Source organism: Schistocerca gregaria, chromosome 3, assembly GCF_023897955.1.
Source record: "Schistocerca gregaria isolate iqSchGreg1 chromosome 3, iqSchGreg1.2, whole genome shotgun sequence".
NCBI lineage: Eukaryota > Metazoa > Arthropoda > Insecta > Orthoptera > Acrididae > Schistocerca > Schistocerca gregaria.
This window is the reverse complement of record NC_064922.1, coordinates 539,080,769-539,103,100: the sequence shown is the minus strand read 5'-3', so window position 1 is coordinate 539,103,100 and position 22,332 is coordinate 539,080,769. Positions and strand designations below refer to the sequence as shown.

The window sequence follows — 22,332 nt, the reverse complement described above, 5'->3', positions numbered from 1 at the left end:
CGAACTCGGGACCTTGGCCTTTCACGTGCAAGTGCTCTACCAACTGAGTTATCCAAGCATGACTCACGCCCCGTCCTCACAGTTTTAATCTACCAGAAAGTTTCATATCAGCGCACACTCCGCTGTAGAGTGAAAATTTCATTCTAGAAACATCCCCCAGATTGTGGCTGAGCCATGTCTCCGCATATCCTTTCTTCCAGGAGTGATAGTTCTGCTTGGTTCGCAGGAGAGCTTCTGTGAAGTTTGGAAGGTAGGAGACGAGGTACTGGCGGAATTAAAGCTGTTATGACGGAGCGTGAGTCGTTCTTGGGTAGCTCAGTTGGTAGAGCACTTGCCCGTGAAAGGCAAAGGTCCCGAGTTCGAGTCTCCGTCCGGCACACAGTTTTAATCTGCCAGAAAGCTTCATATCAACGCACACTCCGCTGTATAGTGAAAATTTCATTCTGGACAAAAGACATTTCAGTATGCACTAGATGCATTAAAAAGTACCTGTAAGCCATGAAAGTATTCGCTAGCAACATATTCTACAAAAACGCTACTTATGTACGTAGCTTTCTACATCGTAACACTCTGAGTTGTTTCTGTCGCAAACCACTGAAGATGGGCGGAGAGAGCAGCCCAGTCAGCTTCCATAAACAAATTTTAAAACCTAAATTAAACCCTCCTATACAACAGACACCGTCGTATTAGTCACCATGCAGTTCCTGAATTTCGTGTGAAAGACAGAGTACCGTCCGTATATAAAAAATCAAAGCATTATGGCTGGTGTTTCGAAATGAACATGGAGTTTTTAAGGCTATGTAGTATTTATTACATTCAACTTACATGTATAAATAATAAACCAAATCTTTAAAGTGTTCAGTGTGAACACCATTCATCACGGGGCACACATCGAGCGTAAAGACGAGCTCTTCCCAAACCATGATCAGTGCCTCTGGAGTAACTGACGCAACGACTGCTCCGGTCCTGTTTGTTAAGCCGGATAGATCAGCTGGCAGCAAAGGCACAAACATCGTTGCTTTTCTTGCTGTGGTCTTCAGTCCAGAGACTGGTTTGATGCAGCTCTCCATGCTACTCTATCCTGTGCAAGCTTCTTCATCTCCCAGTACCTAACGCAACCTACATCCTTCTGAATCTGTTTAGTGTATTCATCTCTTGGTCTCACTCTACGATTTTTACCCTCCGCGCTGCCCTCCAATACTAAATTGGTGATCCCTTGATGCCTCAGAATATGTCCTACCAACCGATCCCTTCTCCTAGTCAAGTTGTACCACAACTTTCTCTTCTCCCTTACTCTATTCAGTACCTTCTCATTAGTTACGCTATCTACCCATCTAATCTTCAGCATTCTTCTGTAGCACCACATGTCAAAAGCTTCAATTCTCTTCTTGTCTAAACCGTTTATCTTCAGTATTTCTCTTCCGTATATGGCTACACTCCATACAAATACTTTCAGAGAACGCTTCCTGACACTGAAATCTATACTCAATGTTAACAAATTTCTCTTCTTCGGAAACGCTTTTCTTGCCATTGCCAGTCTCCCTACATCCACCATCATAAGTTAATTTGCTTCCCAAATAGCAGTACTCATCTACTACTTTAAGTGTCTCATTTTCTACTCTAATTCCCCCAGCATCGCCTGATGTAATTCGACTACATTCCATTATCCTTGTTTTGCTTTTGTTGATGTGCAACTTGTATCCTCCTTTCGAGAAACGATCTATTCTGTTCAACTAATCTTCCCAGTCCTTTGCTGTCTGTGATAGCATTACAATGTCAGCGGCAAACCTCAAAGTTTTTATTACTTCTCCCTAGACTTTAATTTCTACTCCGAATTTTTCTTTTGTTTCCTTTACTGCTTGCTCAATATAGAATAACATCGGGGAGAGGCTACAACCCTGTCTCACTCCCTTCTCAACCATTGCTTTCCTTTCGTGCCCTTCTACTCTTACAACTGCCATCTGGTTTCTGTACAAACTGTAAATAGCCTTCACTCCCTGTATTTTACCACAGCCACTTTAGGATTTGCTAGAGATTATTCCAATCAACATCGTCAAAAGCTTTCTCTAAGTCTACAAATGCTATAAGCGTAGGTTTACCTTTCCTCAACCTATCTTCTATGAGAAGTCATAGGGTCAGATTGCCTCGCATGCTCCTACATTTCTCTGGAACCCAAACTGATTTTCTACCAGTTTTTTTCCATTCTGTTAAGCTTTTTGCAATCGTGACTTATTAAACTGATTATTTTTACACCTGTTAACACCTGCTTTCTTTGGAATTAGAAATATTATATTCTTCTTAAAGTCTGAGGATATTTCGCCTGTCTCATACATCTTGGTCGCCAGATGGAAGAGTGTTGCATGGCTGGCTTTTCCAAGGATATCAGTAACTCTAAAGGAATGCAGTCTGCTCCCGCGGCCTTGTTTCGACTTATGTCTTTCAGTGCTTTTCAAATTCTTCTCGCAGTATCATATCTCCCTTCTCATCTTCATCTATGTCCTCTTCAATTTCCATAATATTGTCCTCAAGGACATCTCCCTTGTATAGGCCCTCTACATACTCCTTCCACTTTCTGGCTTTCCCTTCTTTGCTCAGGACTGGCTTTCCATCTGAGCTCTTGATATTCATACAGACAGTTTTCTTTTTTCCAAAGGTCTCTTTAATTTTTCTATAGGCAGCATATGTCTTATCCCTAGCGATATATGCTTCTACATCTTTATCCTCAAGCCATTCCTGCTTAACCATTTTGCACTTCCTGTCGATCTCATTTTTTAAACGTTTGTATTCCCTTTCGCCTGCTTCATTCTTAACCCTTTTATATTTCCTTCTTTCATCGATTACATTCAATATCTCTTGTGTTTCCCAAAGATTTCTACTACTCCTTGTCTTTTTACTTGCTTGATCCTCTGTTAACGTCACTATTTCATCTCTCAAAGCTATCCATTCTACTGTATTTCTTTCCCCTGTTCATATCAATCGTTCCCTAATGCTCCCTCTGAATCTCTCTACAGCTTCTAGTTCTTTCAGTCTATCCCGCAGTCTATCCCGGTACTATCTCCTTAAATTCCCGCTTTTTTGCAGTTTCTCCAGTTTCAATCTGCAGGCCAGACTCCACATCTGTCCCTGGAAATGTCCATCAATTTAAAACTTGGTTTCAAAACCTCTGTCTTACCATTATACAATCAATCTGAAACATTCCAGTGTCTCCAGGTCTCTTCCACGTATACAACCTTCTTTCATGATTCTTAAACCAAGTGCTAAATTCTATGAGATACCTTCCTTTTTCATTTCTTTCCCTCAGTCAGTATTCACCTACTACTTTTCCTTCTCTTCCATTTCCTACTACCGAATTCCAATCTCCCATGACTATTAAATTTTCGTCTCGTCTGAAAATTTCTTTTATCTCATTATGCACTTCCTCAATTTCCTCCTCATAGGTGGGGCTAGTTGGAATATAAACTTATACAACTGTGGTACATGTGGGCTTCTTCTCTATCTTGTCTATCTTTATTAAACCTACTCCTGCATTACCCATATTTGATTTTGTATTAATAACTCTGTATTCACCTGACCACAAGACCCATTCCTCCTGCCACCAAACTTCAAAAATTCCCACTATATCTAAATTTAACCTCTTCATTTCCCTTTTTAAAGGGTCTAACCTACCTACCCGATTAAGAGTTCTGGCATTCCACGCTCCTATCTGTAGAATGCCAGTTTTATTTCTCCTGATAACGACATCCTCCTGAGTAGTCCCCACCTGGACATCCAAATGGGCGACTGTTTTACGTCCGTAATATTTTACCAACAAGGATGCCATCATCATTTAACCACATAGTAGAGCTGCATGCCCTCAGGAAAAATTACACCTGTAGTTTCCCCTTGCTTTCAGCTGTTTGCAGTACCAGCACAGCAAGGCGATTTTGGTTGATGTTACAAGGCCAGATCAGTCAATCACCCAGATTGTTACCCCTGCAACTACTGAAAAGCCTGCTGCCCCTCTTAAGGAACCACATGTTTGTCTGGTCTCTCAACAGGTACCCCTCCATAGTGGTTGTATCTATGGTACAGCTATCTGTATCACTGAGACATGCAAGCCACCCCACGAACAGCAAGGTCAATGGTTCATTTCTTTATAGTGTTGTATTTGCGAATATCTCTATTTGTCTGAAACATGGATTGGTTATCCACCGCAAATTTCATAAGAGAATAAATTTACTGTGAAGCTGTGGTTAATATTGCCAGCTACTAAAAGAGACCTCTGGAAGTTGTATGTGTGTGAACTTCACACATAATTCTAATTACTGAACACTTTTTAACTAAGTTAGGCATCACCCCTCAATATTATCCCATAAGACATAAGTAAATAAAATGTGTAAAATACGTTAAGTAATTGTCTTCCGTATTCCGAAGTTGGTAGTTATGGTGGAAATAGCTATATTGAGTGGTGATGCCTAACTTAGGTAAAAAGTGTTCAGTAATTAGAATTATATGTGAAATTCACACACATACAACTTCCAGAGGTCTCTTTAAGCAGCTGGGAATATTAACCACAGCTTCACAGTAAATTTATTCTCTTATGAAATTTGCGTTTGAGTTGAATGTATTAGCAGATTTACTATATGGGAAAACAATATAGTAAATCTACTAAAATGTTCGACTCAGCTATTTCAGTTTTAATGTGCCAGGAAGTTTCATATCAGCGCACACTCCGCTGCAGAGTGAAAATCTCATTCTGGAAACATCCCACAGGCTGTGGCTAAGCCATGTCTCCGCAATATCCTTTCTTTCAGGAGTGCTAGTTCTGCAAGTTTCGAAGGAGAGCTTCTGTAAAGTTTGGAAGGTAGTAGACGAGATACTGGCAGAAGTAAAGCTGTGAGTAGCGGGCGTGAGTCGTGCTTCGGTAGCTTAGATGGTAGAGCACTTGTCCGCGAAAGGCAAAGGTCCCGAGTTCGAGTCTCGGTCGGGCACACAGTTTTAATCTGCCAGGAAGTTTCATATCAGCGCACACTCCGCTGCAGAGTGAAAATCTCGTTCTGGTCTTCCTAGCATGTTTATTATTTCTTGTTGATGTATTGGGTTAATATGAGGTAGAAAACTACCGAGAGTACAAAACTGAATCAGCTATGTCATTTCAAAGATTAACCGTTGCAATACCAAGGCAGGTGGAGACGGTCTTCCTTACACCCACTTTTTGAAAATATTGTAATAAAGTGAATTGCTTTCTGTTTTAAAATTCTGAAAAAAAAATGTTTTTGATGATCTCTTTTACCGGATTCTGTATCTGTTTAAAATTTTTAGTTAAACTTAATCCACAAATTTAAGTCTCAGCATCAGATGTTACAAGGTGTTTCAAAAACTATTTTGCAACTTTGAAAAGCCATATAAATTAGTTCATAGTACCTACATAGGTGATTGTAGTGTCAATTTGTAGCAAAGTACATCAAGTTTAGTCTCGCGTAGTTGGCTAGTGTCCAATCGAACCTTAAGGAGCGCTAGCGGCAGTTGCGTTAAAGATGGCTGCCTTCAATTGACCCGAGCGTCCTAGCTGTGTGTTTTGGTTTGAAGACTCCAAGTCGGCGACAACAGGGCAGTGCACTAAAGATCCTCCTAGTAGACAAACAATTTATGAGTGGTATAAATGTTTCGTAGAAACAGTGTTCTCAGTAAGACATGCGAAATCTTCAGGTCATACAAGCACGTGTGACGACGTCGTTAAGCGAGAGAGACAACGTTTTGTTAGCAGTCCTACGAAATCAATCTGACGTGCATTTTGCGAACTGCAAATCCCACATACAACTGTTTGGCGTGTGTTGAGAAGTTGTTTGCATTTGAAACAGTGCAGAGTGACGATCGTACAAGCAGTGAAAGACACTGATAAAATTGCTCGCAAGAACTTCTTGTTAAATTGATTACATGAGGATGAACGTTTCTTGAACAAAATCATTTTTTCTGACGAGTCGATATTTCACTTAGGCGGAAAAGTTAACACACATAACTGTAGGGTTTGGGCAGTGAAAATCCACATCAAACATTGCAACATGTTCGTGAATGCCCTAAAGTGAGCGTTTTTTGTGCAATGAGCAAGAACAAAGTGTATGGCCACTTTTTTATCCGTGAGATAACCATCAATAGGATAGTGTACCTGGATACAGTTTTTGATACCATAGATCGATGAGCATGAAAAAGAACGAATATTTTACTTCATGCAAGATGGTGTACCACCCCACTACCTAGCTGACGTCCAACACTTTCTCAGTGATCGGTTTCCAGATCAATGGATTGGCCATGATGCGCCAATTGTACGGCCCCCACATTCCTCAGACCTGACACCACTCGATTTTGTTTTTATGGGGGTTCATAAAGGATATCGTGTTTGTGCCTCCTGTGCCGGCTTCTCTAACTGAACTTAGTGCAAGAATTTACGCCGCCACTGAGCAATTTGCAACTGCAATGCTACAGCGAGTTTGAGAAGAAATTGACTGCTGATGGGATGTGTGCAGGATAACCAACTGAAGCGACATACGTCTTTAGTTTTAGTTAAAAGAAAGCTTGATATGTTTCCCTATATAATAATACTAAACCCAGCTCTACATCTTCTGTCAATAAATTTATATGAATTTTTAAAGTTGTGAAGTCCTGTACTTTCTGCAGTGAATGTAGTATTTAGTATTTCCAGGCTCAGGAACTTAATTACACATAAATATCTCTTTAAAAATTATGTTAAGAGCAAAAGCGAACAAGAATGACAAAATTGGCATCTTTTTGTGGTGGTAATAAACTCGGTAGTATACGTTACTGAAAGTATATTACGAGGTGTTTTTTTTTTAAGTAAGTACCGATTTGAAATTTAAAAAAAGGCATGCTAAGATATCTGAATGTTTTTATTTTTACATGAAAGCCTGTACCTTAATCAATTTTTGTACACAATTTCCTTCAATATTGAGGACTTGTCATAACTTGTACCAGTTTTGGAATACCCTCCTTATAGAAGTCTGCCGCCTGAATTGTTAGCCACTGCATCACCGCTGTTTTGACTTCATCATCGTCGTCTTGAAGACGCTGACTGCCCAGGTGTTTCTTCAGGTTCAAAAATGGTTCAAATGGCTCTGAGCGCTATGAGACTTAACATCTGAGGTCATCAGTCCCCTAGAACTTAGAACTACTTAAATCCAGCTAACCTAAGGACATCACACACATCCATGCCCGAAGCAGGATTCGAACCTGCGACTGTAGCAGTCGCGCGGTTCCGGACTGAAGCGCCTATAACCGCTCGGCCACCGCGGCCGGCTTTCTTCAGGTGCAGGAAAAGATGATAGTCACTGGGCGCAAGATCGGGGCAGCACGGAGGGTGATCTAGAGTTTCCCATCGAAAGATGTGATGAGATCTTTGGTCTGATTCGCCACATTCGGACGGGCATCGTCTTGCAGCAAAACGATGCCCTTGCTCAACTTGCCACGTCTTTTGTTCTGAATTGAACGGCGCAGATTGTGCAATGTCTTACAGTAAGCTGCTCCAATGATTGCCTCATTACGAGGCAGAAATTGCATAAGCAATACTCGTTTTCTTTCCCAAAAAACTGTGCACATGATTTTCTGCGAAGAAATTGTTTGCTTAAATTTCACTTTTCTGGGTGAATCTGAACGCCGCCATTCCATGGACTCTTGCTTTGATTCTGGTGTGACGTAAGCCACCCATGTTTCATTACCAATAACAATTTGGCTTAAGAAATCATCACCGTCGTTGTGGTACCGCTCAAGGAAAGTCAATGCACTGTTTAAACGTTTGGTTTTGTGCACATCCGTCAACATTTTCAGTACCCAACATGCCCACAATTTTCGATAATTCAAGTGCTCGGTCACAACGCCATACAAAACACTATGAGAAACATTGTGAAAGTTGTCCCACAAGGAGGAAATCGTAAAGTGTGTGTTTTCTCTCATCTTATTGTTCACTTCCTGCACCAAACTTTCATTAAAGACCGAAGGACGCCCACTCTGTTGTTCATCATGCACATTTGTGCGGCCATCTTTAAATGCTCTCACCCACTTTCTTACCATTCCATCACTCATAATGTTTTCTCCGTAAACTGCACAGATTTCACAATGAAAATCGACCTCTTTTAGGCCTTTAGCACTAAGAAATCTTATAACAGCCCGTACTTCACAGTTGGCGGGACTCACGATTATCATAGGCACCTTAAACACTCAGTACACAATGTAAACAAGGAAGAATCAGACTGTAATGGCGTCAGTGTGTAGACAACAGATGTAGGTACCCAGTGCGCATGCACAGAACGCCGACCGCAGCGCTGCGGCCGCGGTGTGGCAAAACGGTACTTACTTAAAAAACACGCCCCGTAGTATTGTAGAGAGTGTGCTGAAAGGTATTTTCAAGTTCTGGACCCTAATTATACGTCAATACCTCTTAAAAATTATGTTGTTAGTGTAATTCAACAAACGGTTAACGAATTCTGTTTTCTTCTACAATAAATAAAAATATACGTAAGGAATAAAATGCAGATTATGGAAAATGCCTTGGTATTGCAAGGGTTACAGGTAAAGTGTTTGTTGAGAACTAGTCACTTACACAAAAACACCATTATGTATTTTCTCTGTTTCTGCTTGTTTGTTCGGGTTCAAAACAGTACTTGTATCATATGTTAAATGTACCAGTTTTGCCTTGTTTCAAATAAAATAACAGAGCATTAACGTAATGTAAGAACAGTAATGGACCAATGATTGAACCCTGTGGGACTCCCATTGTAATTTCTCCTCCATGCCACTGGTGTGGTAATACCTACCGGCGAGTCTGCCGCTGACCTCTTGGCGATGACGGAGCGCAGTATGGCGGAGGCAACCTTGGCCTTGACGGGCTGTCGGATGGCGTTGTAGTCCTGGGCGAGCACGTGCAGCATGTACATGCCGGCCAGCCCCATGACGGCGACCAGCGCCAGCCGGATGAAGTGGGCGCTGGCGCGCGCCACGCCCACCGCCGCCGCCAGCAGCAGCAGCGTCGCCAGGCGCCTGTCCATGGCCTGCCTTGCCTGCGCACACACAGCAACGGGCCATGAGACGGCGGCGAGCATGTGATTAGCTTCAGAGAACTACATGCTGGAGAGCGATTTCGGGCCATGTTAAGGGCTGCAGTTTTCAAAAAAAGGGACTGCTCACTCTCAGAATACAAAATGGAGAGTAACCAGTGATACAGATAATTTTTCAGACATTGTCCTCAAAATAGATCCACAAGCAGTTGGGATACAAAAATGTACTCGTGGGACGACATTGGGGCACTTCACCTATCCCCCATCAAATAACTACACCCTCACTCAAAACACTCAAGAATAATTTGATAGACCTCTCTAACACTTGTCGTTCTGGCACACTTAAATGTTCTTATAGTAGGATCCTCCTCTGCCTTTACAGTTCGCATCACATTTCATTCAGTTGTGGTCCTTAGGTATCTTCAGCTCATGAGTGACACATTTCACCATTGCTTCAGGTTCTTTTTGTTCTATTTGCTTGTTTCTAATTACACTACTGGCCATTAAATTTGCTACACCACGAAGATGACGCGCTACAGACGCAAAATTTAACCGACAGGAAGAAGATGCTGTGACATGCAAATGATTAGCTTTTCAGAGCATTCACACAAGGTTGGCAGCGGTGCCGACACCTAAAACGTGCTGGTGAAACATTGTTGCGATGCGTTGTGTAAGGAGACGACATCACGTTTCCGACTTTGATAAAGGTCGGATTGTAGCATATCGCAATTGCGGTTTATCGTATCGCGACATTGCTGCTCGCGTTGCTCGAGATCCAATGACTGTTAGCAGAATATGGAATCGGTGGGTTCATGAGGGTAATACGGAACGCCGTGCCGGATCCCAACGGCCTCGTATCACTAGCAGTCGAGATGACAGGCATCTTATCCGCATGGCTGTAACGGATCTTGCAGCCACGTCTCGATCCCTGAGTCAACAGATGGGGACCTTTGCAAGACAACAACCATCTGCACGAACAGTTCGACGACGTTTGCAGCAGCATGGACTATCAGCTCGGAGACCATGGCTCCGGTTACCCTTCACGCTGCATCACAGACAGGAGCGCCTGCGATCGTGTACTCAACGACGAACCTGGGAGCACGAATGGCAAAACGTCATTTTTTCGGATGAATCCAGGTTCTCTTTACAGCATCATGATGGTTGCATCTGTGTTTGGCCACATCGCGGTGAACGCACATTGGAAGCGTGAATTCGTCATCGCCATACTGGCGTATCACCCAGCATGATGGTATGGGGTGGCATTGGTTACGCGTCTCGGTCACCTCTTGTTCGCATTGACGGCACTTTGATCAGCGGACATTACATTTTAGATGTGTTACGACCCGTGGCTGTACCCTTCATTCGATCCCTACGAAACCCTACATTTCAACAGAATAATGCATGATCGCATGTTTCAGACTCTTTACGGGCCTTTCTGGATACAGAAAATGTTGTACTGCTGGCCTGGCCAGCACATTCTACAGATCTCTCACCAATTGAAAACGTCTGGTCTATTGTGGACGAGCAACTGGCTCGTTACAATGCGCCAGTCACTACTGTGACTGTGGTATCGTGTTGAAGCTGCATGGGCAGCTGTACCTGTACACGCCATCCAAGCTCTGTTTCACTCAATGCCCAGGCTGAAACGTCCCCTTAGAAAAATTATACACGACTGTGCTTAAGCTGACACACAATATTTTTAGCGCAATCTGACTTCCAAAAATCCCTACGAAAGAATGGCCCTGACCAGCATTAACCTATACGTTTCACAAATCACTTACCTCACAAAAATCTTCGTTACTCAAGCTACTGCAATACAGCGAGCGCCACTACTGCCAGCTAAATAAAAGATTCAAACTACTGAAGGCACTAACTACTGATAGGCATAGTTAGCAAATGAAAGATTTTAATAGAGAACAAACAATGTATTTACCTCACAAGTCATAATATATATAGCAGTTCATGACACCAATTCTTACAAATTTCAAAACTCCGCCATCTCTCTCCCCACGTCCACCACTGCTGGCGGCTCACCTCCAACTGCGCAACGCTACGCGCTGTTAGCATCCAGCTGCCGCTGCCCAACACTACAATGGCGAGTATTACAACAATGCCAACCAGCCACAGACTGCACACGGCACAGCCAGTGATTTTCATACAGAGCGCTACGTGGCTGCGGCTTTAACAATAAAAAAACCTAAACAGCCTACTTACAAGGCGTATCAAGGCCGTTATTAGGGCCAGAGGTGGTTGTTCTGGGTACTGATTTCCCGGATCTATGCACCCAAATTGCTTGAAAATGTAATCACATCTCATTTCTAGTTTAATATATTTGTCCAATGAATGCCCGTTTATCATCTGCATTTCTTCTTGGTGTAGCAATTTTAATCGCCAGTGGTGCATGATCCTCCTTCGCAGAAGGTGCATACTGAAAAGCTATCAATGATCCTCATTCGAATGCTCGCTTACTGGCATGGATGAAGCCACCAACAAACGAGTTCTCAATTAGAGGTTGATAGAACTGATACTCGGAGGGCACTCTGTCGTGATCAGGCCGGCGTACTGAAAGGCGAAACATAGCGTACGGCTGGTAAATCTTACCAAAACAGTAGGTTGATTTTACAGGCTGCGTTACCTTTGCCAATGTGAGGATTACGTTTCAGCAATCAAAAACAGATAGGCACGATTGCAGAGATTCAGCTACAAGCCAGCTACAGAAAATGTTGCTGCGAGGGTTACAATCACAGTTATTGAATGGAAGGGTAGTTAAGGGTGAATTCTTTGACCCTATAACACTAATTATCTAAAAAGAATTAAAGTGATCAACAAGACTTGTAACACGTAATACAGTACCCCGATCGACAGTTTGTCAGTGGCTTGACAGTGGTAGCTCTAGAAAGTCGGTATAGGGAAGGCAGTGACCCATCCCCTAAACAACAGATTCGGCTTGCTGTCTACGACTGAAACTGTCTCTGCGCCAGCGAGACTAACTTTACCTGTTGATGAAGCTTCTGTGTCCTGTGTCAAGGGTTGTCCAAAACACAAAAGCAGAAACGGTCCGTTAATCATCGGAAGTTCAAACGTGCAGTAGATAAAGCTACCTCCTCCGTGACTGATAGTAATTCATGGCAGGGATCACTTTGTGTATTCGCTTTATATGAGTGGAGGCCTCGTTAAACGTGTTGAACAGGCTGTTCCGCCAACCATTGAGGAAACAAGACACAACCAACTGTAGATTACCGTGCAAGTACAGACAAACGATGCCTGTCGTCTAGTGTATGATAATACGAGGTGCATTCAAATTCTGAGGCCTCCGATTTTTTTTCTAATTAACTACTCACCCGAATTCGATGAAACTGGCGTTGCTTCTCGACATAATCGCCCTGCAGACGTACACATTTTCCGCAACGCTGACGCCATGATTCCATGGCAGCGGCGAAGGCTTCTTTAGGAGTCTGTTTTGACCACTGGAAAATCGCTGAGGCAATAGCAGCACGGCTCGTGAATGTGCGGCCACGGAGAGTGTCTTTCATTGTTGGAAACAGCCAAAAGTCACTAGGAGCCAGGTCAGGTGAGTAGGGAGCACGAGGAATCACTTCAAAGTTGTTATCACGAAGAAACTGTTGCGTAACGTTAGCTCGATGTGTGGATGTGTTGTCTTGGTGAAACAGCACACGCGCAGCTCTTCCCGGATGTTTTTGTTGCAGGGCAGGAAGAAATTTGTTCTTCAAAACATTTTCGTAGGATGCACCTGTTACTGTAGTGCCCTTTGGAACGCAATGGGTAAGGATTACGCCCTCGCTGTCCCAGAACAGGGACACCATCATTTTTTCAGCACTGGCAGTTACCCGAAATTTTTTTGGTGGCGGTGAATCTGTGTGCTTCCATTGAGCTGACTGGCGCTTTGTTTCTGGGTTGAAAAATGGCATCCACGTCTCTTCCATTGTCACAACCGACGAAAAGAAAGTCCCATTCATGCTGTCGTTGCGCGTCAACATTGCTTGGCAACATGCCACACGGGCAGCCATGTGGTCGTCTGTCAGCATTCGTGGCACCCACCTGGATAACATTTTCAGGTCGTCATGCAGGGTTGTGAGCACAGAACCCACAGAAATGCCAACTCTGGAGGCGATCTGTTCAACAGTCATTCGGCGATCCCCCAAAACAATTCTCTCCACTTTCTCGATCATGTCGTCAGACCGGCTTGTGCGAGCCCAAGGTTGTTTCGGTTTGTTGTCACACGATGCTCTGTCTTCATTAAACTGTCGCACCCACGAACGCACTTTCGACACATCCATAACTCCATCACCAGATGTCTCCTTCAACTGTCGATGAATTTCAGTTGGTTTCACACCACGCAAATTAAGAAAACGAATGATTGCACGCTGTTCAAGTAAGCAAAACGTCGCCATTTTAAGTATTTAAAACAGTTCTCATTCTCGCCGCTGGCGGTAAAATTTCATTTGCAGTACGGTGGTGCCATCTCTGGGACGTATTGACAATGAACGCAACCTCATCTTAAAACAATGCGCATGTTTCTATCTCTTTCCAGTCCGGAGAAAAAAATCGGAGGCCTTAGAACTTGAATGCACCTCGTACTTCGATCATTCCAGCAGCCGGCAGAGAGGTTAGAGAAGACCATCTCACAATCTGCAGCATTGTCGCCAGAGCTGACTGGGGCCCTCTGGTTCTGAGCCATGTAGAAGTTTGGACTAGGGACTGCGAAGATTCTGTGACAAATGAAGTTCCAATTTGTGGGACTTGGCCATAGAATAGAGAATTGGAGGGGCCCCTAAATGAATCAGGGGTGCACGATAAAAGCTGCTACGCAGATAGACGACTGTGTGTGGAGTGCACACAAAGCTGTTTTTGATTTAGCTGACTAGTCATCCATTGTAGATAATGATAACTGCAAGAGACTTCTACTTGTTAAGGTAATATTCAAAGAAATGATTAGAATACTACCGATCAGCTGTCGAAGCATTTGTAATAAAATCCCACAGATTGAACCTTTCTAAAAAGCAATGGAGCTCATATAAATCTAGAGATAGAAAGCTGGTTAAAACCTGATTTTTTACATTGTTGCTCATTGAATGATAATAATAACAAAAGTAAATGTTTCCGTGCATTTATCATTTTTTAATTTAATATAATTCATTTTGGTCTCCATCGTGTGGTGACCTTATTTGTATACCGATCCCTCAATAATTTTTATTTTATTATATATAAAAGTTCTTAATAAACAGCATCTTGTACATAATACACTCCTGGAAATGGAAAAAAGAACAGATTGACACCGGTGTGTCAGACCCACCATACTTGCTCCGGACACTGCGAGAGGGCTGTACAAGCAATGATCACACGCACGGCACAGCGGACACACCAGGAACCGCGGTGTCGGCCGTCGAATGGCGCTAGCTGCGCAGCATTTGTGCACCGCCGCCGTCAGTGTAGCCAGTTTGCCGTGGCATACGGAGCTCCATCGCAGTCTTTAACACTGGTAGCATCCCGCGACGGCGTGGACGTGAACCGTATGTGCAGTTGACGGACTTTGAGCGAGGGCGTATAGTGGGCATGCGGGAGGCCGGGTGGATGTACCGACGAATTGCTCAACACGTGGGGCATGAGGTCTCCACAGTACATCGATGTTGTCGCCAGTGGTCGGCGGAAGGTGCACGTGCCCGTCGACCTGGGACCGGACCGCAGCGACGCACGGATGCACGCCAAGACCGTAGGATCCTACGCAGTGCCGTAGGGGACCGCACCGCCACTTCCCAGCAAATTAGGGACACTGTTGCTCCTGGGGTATCGGCGAGGACCATTCGCAACCGTCTCCATGAAGCTAGGCTACGGTCCCGCACACCGTTAGGCCGTCTTCCGCTCACGCCCCAACATCGTGCAGCCCGCCTCCAGTGGTGTCGCGACAGGCGTGAATGGAGGGACGAATGGAGACGTGTCGTCTTCAGCGACGAGAGTCGCTTCTGCCTTGGTGCCAATAATGGTCGTATGCGTGTTTGGCGCCGTGCAGGTGAGCGCCACAATCAGGACTGCATACGACCGAGGCACACAGGGCCAACACCCGGCATCATGGTGTGGGGAGCGATCTCCTACACTGGCCGTACACCTCTGGTGATCGTTGAGGGGACACTGAATAGTGCACAGTACATCCAAACCGTCATCGAACCCATCGTTCTACCATTCCTAGACCGGCAAGGGAACTTGCTGTTCCAACAGGACAATGCACGTCCGCATGTATCCCGTGCCACCCAACGTGCTCTAGAAGGTGTAAGTCAACTACCCTGGCCAGCAAGATCTCCGGATCTGTCCCCCATTGAGCATGTTTGGGACTGAATGAAGCGTCGTCTCACGCGGTCTGCACGTCCAGCACGAACGCTGGTCCAACTGAGGCGCCAGGTGGAAATGGCATGGCAAGCCGTTCCACAGGACTACATCCAGCATCTCTACGATCGTCTCCATGGGAGAATAGCAGCCTGCATTGCTGCGAAAGGTGGATATACACTGTACTAGTGCCGACATTGTGCATGCTCTGTTGCCTGTGTCTATGTGCCTGTGGTTCTGTCAGTGTGATCATGTGATGTATCTGACCCCAGGAATGTGTCAATAAAGTTTCCCCTTCCTGGGGCAATGAATTCACGGTGTTCTTATATCATTTTCCAGGAGTGTAGGTGCAATAAAAAGCACAGGGCCGAGATAGAGTTCCTGAGTTAAACGTGTAACTGCTATGATTTCGTTGTTGTTTTTGTGTTGTGTTGTAAACTAAACTGGGTTCCTATTCTTGAACTTCCGTGCATGTCTGTGTTGAATTTGAACCTAAATGAGCCAAGTGTTGTGATTACGTAAACCCTATCTAATAAAGAGAGTAGCCAAATGACTGAAACTGTACAACAGTATTGCAGTATTGCAGTAACTATGACCAAAAATAATTAGAACACCTAGAACTGTATACTAGACAAGCTGACCTGTCAATTTCTGTGTTGCACAGTGCAGTAAACAGTGCTACAATGCGTGACATCACAGCATGTAACTAACAGTTCCAACCCTTCAAAACTAACAGAATAAACATTCTACATAAAATTACAAATTCAATTTTGCAAGAACAACGGTCCAAAACGCTTCTATTAAAAATGCCCTGTACATTTATGTACCCAAGCTGACTAAATAAAATTCCAAGCATTAAATGATGCACACGCGGATATAACGCTGCACTGTAAGAATAAGAATGTCTGACAAAGGAATGAAACCTGAATTAAACTTGACCTAAACTGACCCTGACTAATTTTGAAATGCAACACATAACTTAAATGATCTTATTGTGTCCTGACTGTACGTTAAACTGACCGTAAGAAGTCATGTGAGGATAAAAAGCCTGTGCAATGCCTGTGCTAAGTACACTGTGCTTTACTTTCGAGTAACAGTGTTTCGCTACGTCCAATGCGGAACAAAATTTTCGTGAGGAGATGGTAGTAGAAACTCGACTTACTAAATGACTGAAAAAAGACTAGCATTCAAAAACTATTTTGCAAAACCTTGGCAGTCGTACATGGCTTTCAAGATCGCAATATATGAAGCTTCAATGACTACCATAGCAGAATGCCATCGAAAAATCTCTCATAAATCCAAGAGAAAACTGGGCATTTGTAAAGGCTGTCAGTGACACCAAAGTTAGTGCCCAGATTGAGAGTAACAAAGAAAAAGTAGAAATACTGAACTTCGTTTTCAAAATTGTTCTTGCTGAAGAAGGTAGAGTTGACTGCATTAGATTATTTCTTGCACCAATGCAAACATGAGTGATATAGATATTAGTATCAGTGGCGCTGAGGAACAAAAGTACCAATAAAATTAAATAAGATCCTAGAGCCCGGTGGGAACACTCTCAGATACTACACATGAATTACTGGTCAAAGGTTTTAGATCACCTATCAAAACTATCGATCTGTGTTTATTCGTTTTGAATATTCTATCATATCCCTATTCTATCTGTGTTTATTCGTTTTGAATATTCTTTCATATCCCCATTCTGAAAATAAAACATGTATAAACATGTACAGTCTAAGCGCCTCTGTTGTGTATTTGACATTTGGTTTGCATAGAGGGGCGTTTATGAGTTACCTCTAACATCACTGACGTTACTTTACCTAAGATGGTTCTATTCCAACATTCCTCATTCCTTCAAATGTCCGTGTAGCAATCAGTTTGCATTAGTTTTCATAGCGTGCATCTACCAGCGTGTTTGTATACCAGATCAACTTCATACCATATTACCTCCCATTGAAACGGAAGCAGGAGATTGGAACTGAAACATGTACTGTAACTGTAGCTACGCATTAGGAAAGCTATTCTAACAGGACAATAGCAACAAAAGTTGGCGTAGCCCAGTCTATAGTGGTGTATACGTAGCAGCGGTTCAGGCATACTCGTGCAAATGCAAGTGTTTTGCTACTTGAAAGAACTCGAGTAACATCATACAGGTAAAATCAGTTCATGTGTTTACAAAGTAAACGTCAGAAACCTGAAATTCACGAGGAAGCAAATAGTATGCGAGCAGCTCCAGCCCCTGTCTCAATAGCGCAACGCTATTTTCATGAACACGGCGTGCATAGCGGTCAAGAAACCTTTACTACGCAGACAAAATAAGTTGAAACGAATACAATAGGCATAGCAACATAAAAACTGGGGCGTTCATCAATGGTCCAACGTGTTACTCGCGGACGAAACTAAGTTAGAAGTACCTGGAAACAATCGTCGAATGTTTGTTCATAGGCTTCGTGGTGATGTATGAAGAGTCAGTGCGTGACGCCAATGGTGAAGTATGGTGGAGGGTAGACCATGATGTGGGGCCATTTTGCGGATGATAAAGTCGATGATCTAGCAACAATTAATGAAACATGACAGAAGGAAGGATACCATAGGATAGTTATCAACAATGCAGTTCCATCTGGCAAGAGACTTATTAGTTGTGGGTTTGCTCTGCAGGAGGACATTGCTCCAAAATATGCTTCCCACAAAAGAGGAATGTGGGAAACTGAAGAATATGATTTGGCCCCGTCAGTCACCTGCCGTAAATTCCATTGGAATCTTATCGGATGAACTTGACAGGGAAGTCACAACAGTGAGACCATTTAATATTGAAGATCTGTGGAATAATTTACAGACTTGTCGTACAACAATATCTGCAGAAACACTACTAAATCTTATCTCCAGAATGCCAAGAGTTTCTGTAGGTTTTCTGAGTGCAAAGGATGAATACTTTGAAGAGGCTAAAATCTAAGCCACATTGTATTGTGCTTATTGATAGAGACAGAAAATAATTATTTTGTTTGTCTACTTAATTTGTACTATGTATTTGCTCACTGAAATAAAGTATATAGCTGCCATCATGATTAACGAAAGCTTTTGACAGATAGTGGAATTTTCAGCTAAGTTAGCTCCCACTGAAACTTAATATTCTGTATGAATAAAAAACTGTAGTCAGTGACTGGAAGAAAGCACAGATCACACCCATCTACAAGAAGAGTAGTGGAGATAATCTACAAGCTTATTGAATAGTCTCATTTTGATCGGTATGTTGAATCCTAGAGTATATTCTGAGCTCATACATAATGAAGTACTCGCACAGAATGATAACATTGATTTGGAAAGCAATGATCATGTGAAACCCAACTCGTGATTTTTATCACATAAAATCCTGAAAGCCATGAGCCAAGGCAGTCAGATTAATGCAGTATTTCTTCAGTTCTGAAAAGAATTTAACTCCGCACCACGCGTTAATGAAAGTGCGGTCACGTGGGATGTCAACAGAAACTTGCAACCGAATTGGAGTTTCTTGATAAGGAGGACGGGGAATTGTTTTGGATGTAGAGTAATCGAAATATGTAGAAGTAATTTCGGCTGTGCCCCGGGGGAAGTGTGTTGGAACTCTTGTCATTCTTGTTGTAGATTGATGATCTCGCAGACAATATTAACAGAAACCTCAGAACTTTTGCAGATGATGCAGTTATTTATAACGAAGTGTTGCCTGAAAAACTGTGGATTATTCAATCAGATCTTGACCAGATTTCAAAGTGGTGCCAGGATTGGCAACTAGGTTTAATGGTAGAGAAATGTAAAATTGTCCACGTTCGCATAGTTGGCCTGTCTTCGTTATTACCGATATAATGCAAGAAAACAGACCAAATTCAACAAATAAACACACTACAACATCACATTTCAATTTTCCACAAAAAAATGTAATTTATTAGGTTCAGATGAACCTCTTGAAGTCTGTCGTCGTTCACTAAATAACGTTGTCGTGCCAGCTGTTTGGCTACACAAACTAGTCTGAGGTATCTACCCACTGAGCATATTCACAGCCACTACACGGCCACACTTGCCTAGGAAATCGAAACTAACTCGCCTAATCAGCATTCCACGTACATGAGGAAACGCATTTTCGAAATCTTCCCGTATTTGATCACTTCGGACCTACAATTTTCAACACACCTCCTGCATTCCGCAAGGACTGCCAAGCTATCTGATTTCGGCTCCGCGAACTCCAAGTACCTCCAAGAAATTTATTTTTAACATTCAACGTTTTCAGCCAGTCAGCCTCCAGAACAGAATTCAAGCATTTCCACCGTCCGTTTTCTGCTCCTTCTAACACCTCTCAACACAGATTGCCTTCCTGCCACGTCTTGTCAAAGTTTATTTCCAAGAGGAACCGATCAACACCTGTCTTCATGGGAAACCCATTCGCCATCAGGGCTATAACCTATTTAGAAGGTCTGCGGGAAGATCAACCAATCATCTTCAAATTGGATGAGGCAGCCTTCTAACCCCGGATACCAGAAAGTCGATTATTGTTAAGTAGTGACGCAGCCCACCGTGATCTAGAGATGATATTTTACAACTTTATTCGGAAATTCGAAAACTCTACTTGAATCTGGCATCAGTCGGAAAACTTGTTGTGGTAGTGTTCCAATCACAGTCGTAGCCGACTACACTAACGGACAAAAAAATGCACCATTCTCAAGAACAAGGACTGTTGACAACGGAGGAAACATGTGGTTCACAATTGTAGAAGTATATGACAAATTCAGACTAAATCAAACACACCTGTTACAGTAAGCGATGCGCAAACATTGCAGCAGTATATAGTGATCAACCCCCCCACGCCCCCCCCCCCCCCCATTTCTCTGAAGGTTTGTATTATCGTTTACAAACGATCAAAAACATGCCGTATGGCATTCTGCGATAGATTGTCCCAAGCATTCTCTGCATTTTGTTGAAATTCGGCAATTGTTGTGCACGCCCCAGAGAACGACTATGTTCCTTTTTTTTAATTATAATTTTCAAACTATATCACTTTGTTTATTTCTTGAATGATACGGTTATGAATATATAACGATGACTGTTAAGTTGCACAGCTGTCACACGAAACACCAGCAACAATGAAAATATTATTTCCCGCTTATTTCTGTACCCATTTTTATGGTTTCTTGCCTCAGATTCCGATTTACCCTTCCTAGTACAACTGGGGCTAGTTTTCAAAGCTATTATTTTCGAAATATATGACTGTCTCCCCCTGATTCACCTGAATTCAATGCTATTTTACTGGGTTTTACACTCATAACGCATTAAAATTTATTCATGGTTTTTTGCACTGCGTACCATTGGGGTAACATGACCAAAATTTGTTTGTTTATTTTTTGAACGTAACATGTATGAAAATAGGACGATTACTGTTACGATGGACGCTGTAATGTATATACTGTCTACATTTCCCGTGTAAATTATTTGGGTTCTTTACGACCCTAGTGATACCCATGAAAGAAAATAGCCCTGGTAGTAGGAAGGTTAGTAGGAAGGTTACCGTGCAGAAACACCGCATGTGGCTGCGAGTTGTAACCCGTGAACGCCACACTATGAATTCTCGGTGGGACCTGTGTGTCTTGGGCGAATGCATTCTGGTGTAGGAAACTCAACAGGTGTACGCCGTACACTTGTACATCCATAAACTCGCATGCACACGGGACCTACTATCGTCACTGAGGACAACAGAGTTGCGTTCCACTCTCCAGACAACTCTTTTATGACACCAGAATAGCCATGCTTGGCAGTGTCGTGGTGTCAGTGGTAGCCTGGATAGAGGCATACGTCATCTTAATCCTGCTGCAAACAGACGGGCCCCAACGGTCCCTGACGACAACATGTGCCCTTATTTGGCCCCTGGATGATGTTCGGTTGGCCACTGATTTTCGCACATTGTATCGATCTTGACGTGCGACTGCACTATACAAACGTCCAAAATCTGGTATACAGTGTATGAATGTTTCACAGACCACTGTTAAAAGTAGCGATACATCAACGATAGACTGTGCCCAACATATGCAGCAATCCATCAATACGTCCATCCGATTTTCCACAGGCCCACAATGCAACCCCGTCCAAATAAATGAAATTGTTAAACAGGAGTACATACTCGAGGGCGGGTCACAGTTGCACCATAGAATGTATGTTGTCAATACTGTTCAGCTCTAAACGTAGTACAATTACAGGCTGTAGAGTCAAAACAGAGGACGCACAGGCAAGCCTCCCTAGAGCCATATGATCGCCGATGAGCGTGGTAAATCAATCACTAACACTGCAACTACTCAGTATACATATACATGGTGACTCACTTACTACTGCCACCTAGAATAACTCCGGAAGTATGATAGGAGCTGAAAAGTTTGTGCGACAAATGTTGACTGGGACAACGGGGGACACCCATAATTTGACGTTGGTTTTTTGTTGCTAGGTGGGGTCGCTTCAGAGATATGGAGGTCAACTTTTTTTTAATGTGATGTTACGGTTTGGTACTTATTTTTTGATAGCGGCTATCGAGACGAATCCAATTACGTGTAACAGTAAGGTCTTTGAAGGTCAACGAAGGTCACAAAGGTGGCATGAACGTCCATTTACAGAAGGTGTTCGAAGTGATGACCATTGGTATGAATGCAGTGGTATTCCTTGTCTTATCGAAGCACATGCTCTGACAATTCTACCTCGCATATCTTCAGGTGTAGTTGGAACCTCTTTATAAACAATGTCTTTTACGAATCCCCAAAAGAAAAAATCGAGAGACGTCAAGTCTGGGAAATGAGTCGGCCACGACGCATCTCCTCCGCGTCCAATCCAATGATCTGGGCATTGTTTCTGCAACTCATTTCTAGGCATCAGCGAAAAACGTGCCGGACACCCATCGTGCTGATACCACATTCTGTTTCTTGTTCCTAAAGGTATTTCTTCC

The 22,332-nt window shown here is 43.1% G+C and overlaps 1 protein-coding gene across 1 annotated transcript in view; it reads right to left on the bottom strand.

Annotated features, from left to right (window-relative positions):
- LOC126354258 (uncharacterized) overlaps positions 1-22,332 on the bottom strand; it is a 96,317-nt gene that overhangs the window by 13,318 nt on the left and 60,667 nt on the right. Inside the window, exon 2 of the mRNA XM_050003777.1 lies at positions 8,805-9,047. Within this exon, the coding sequence (XP_049859734.1) occupies positions 8,805-9,035 (231 nt within the window). The 5' untranslated portion in view covers positions 9,036-9,047. The remainder of the gene's footprint in view (positions 1-8,804; positions 9,048-22,332) is intronic.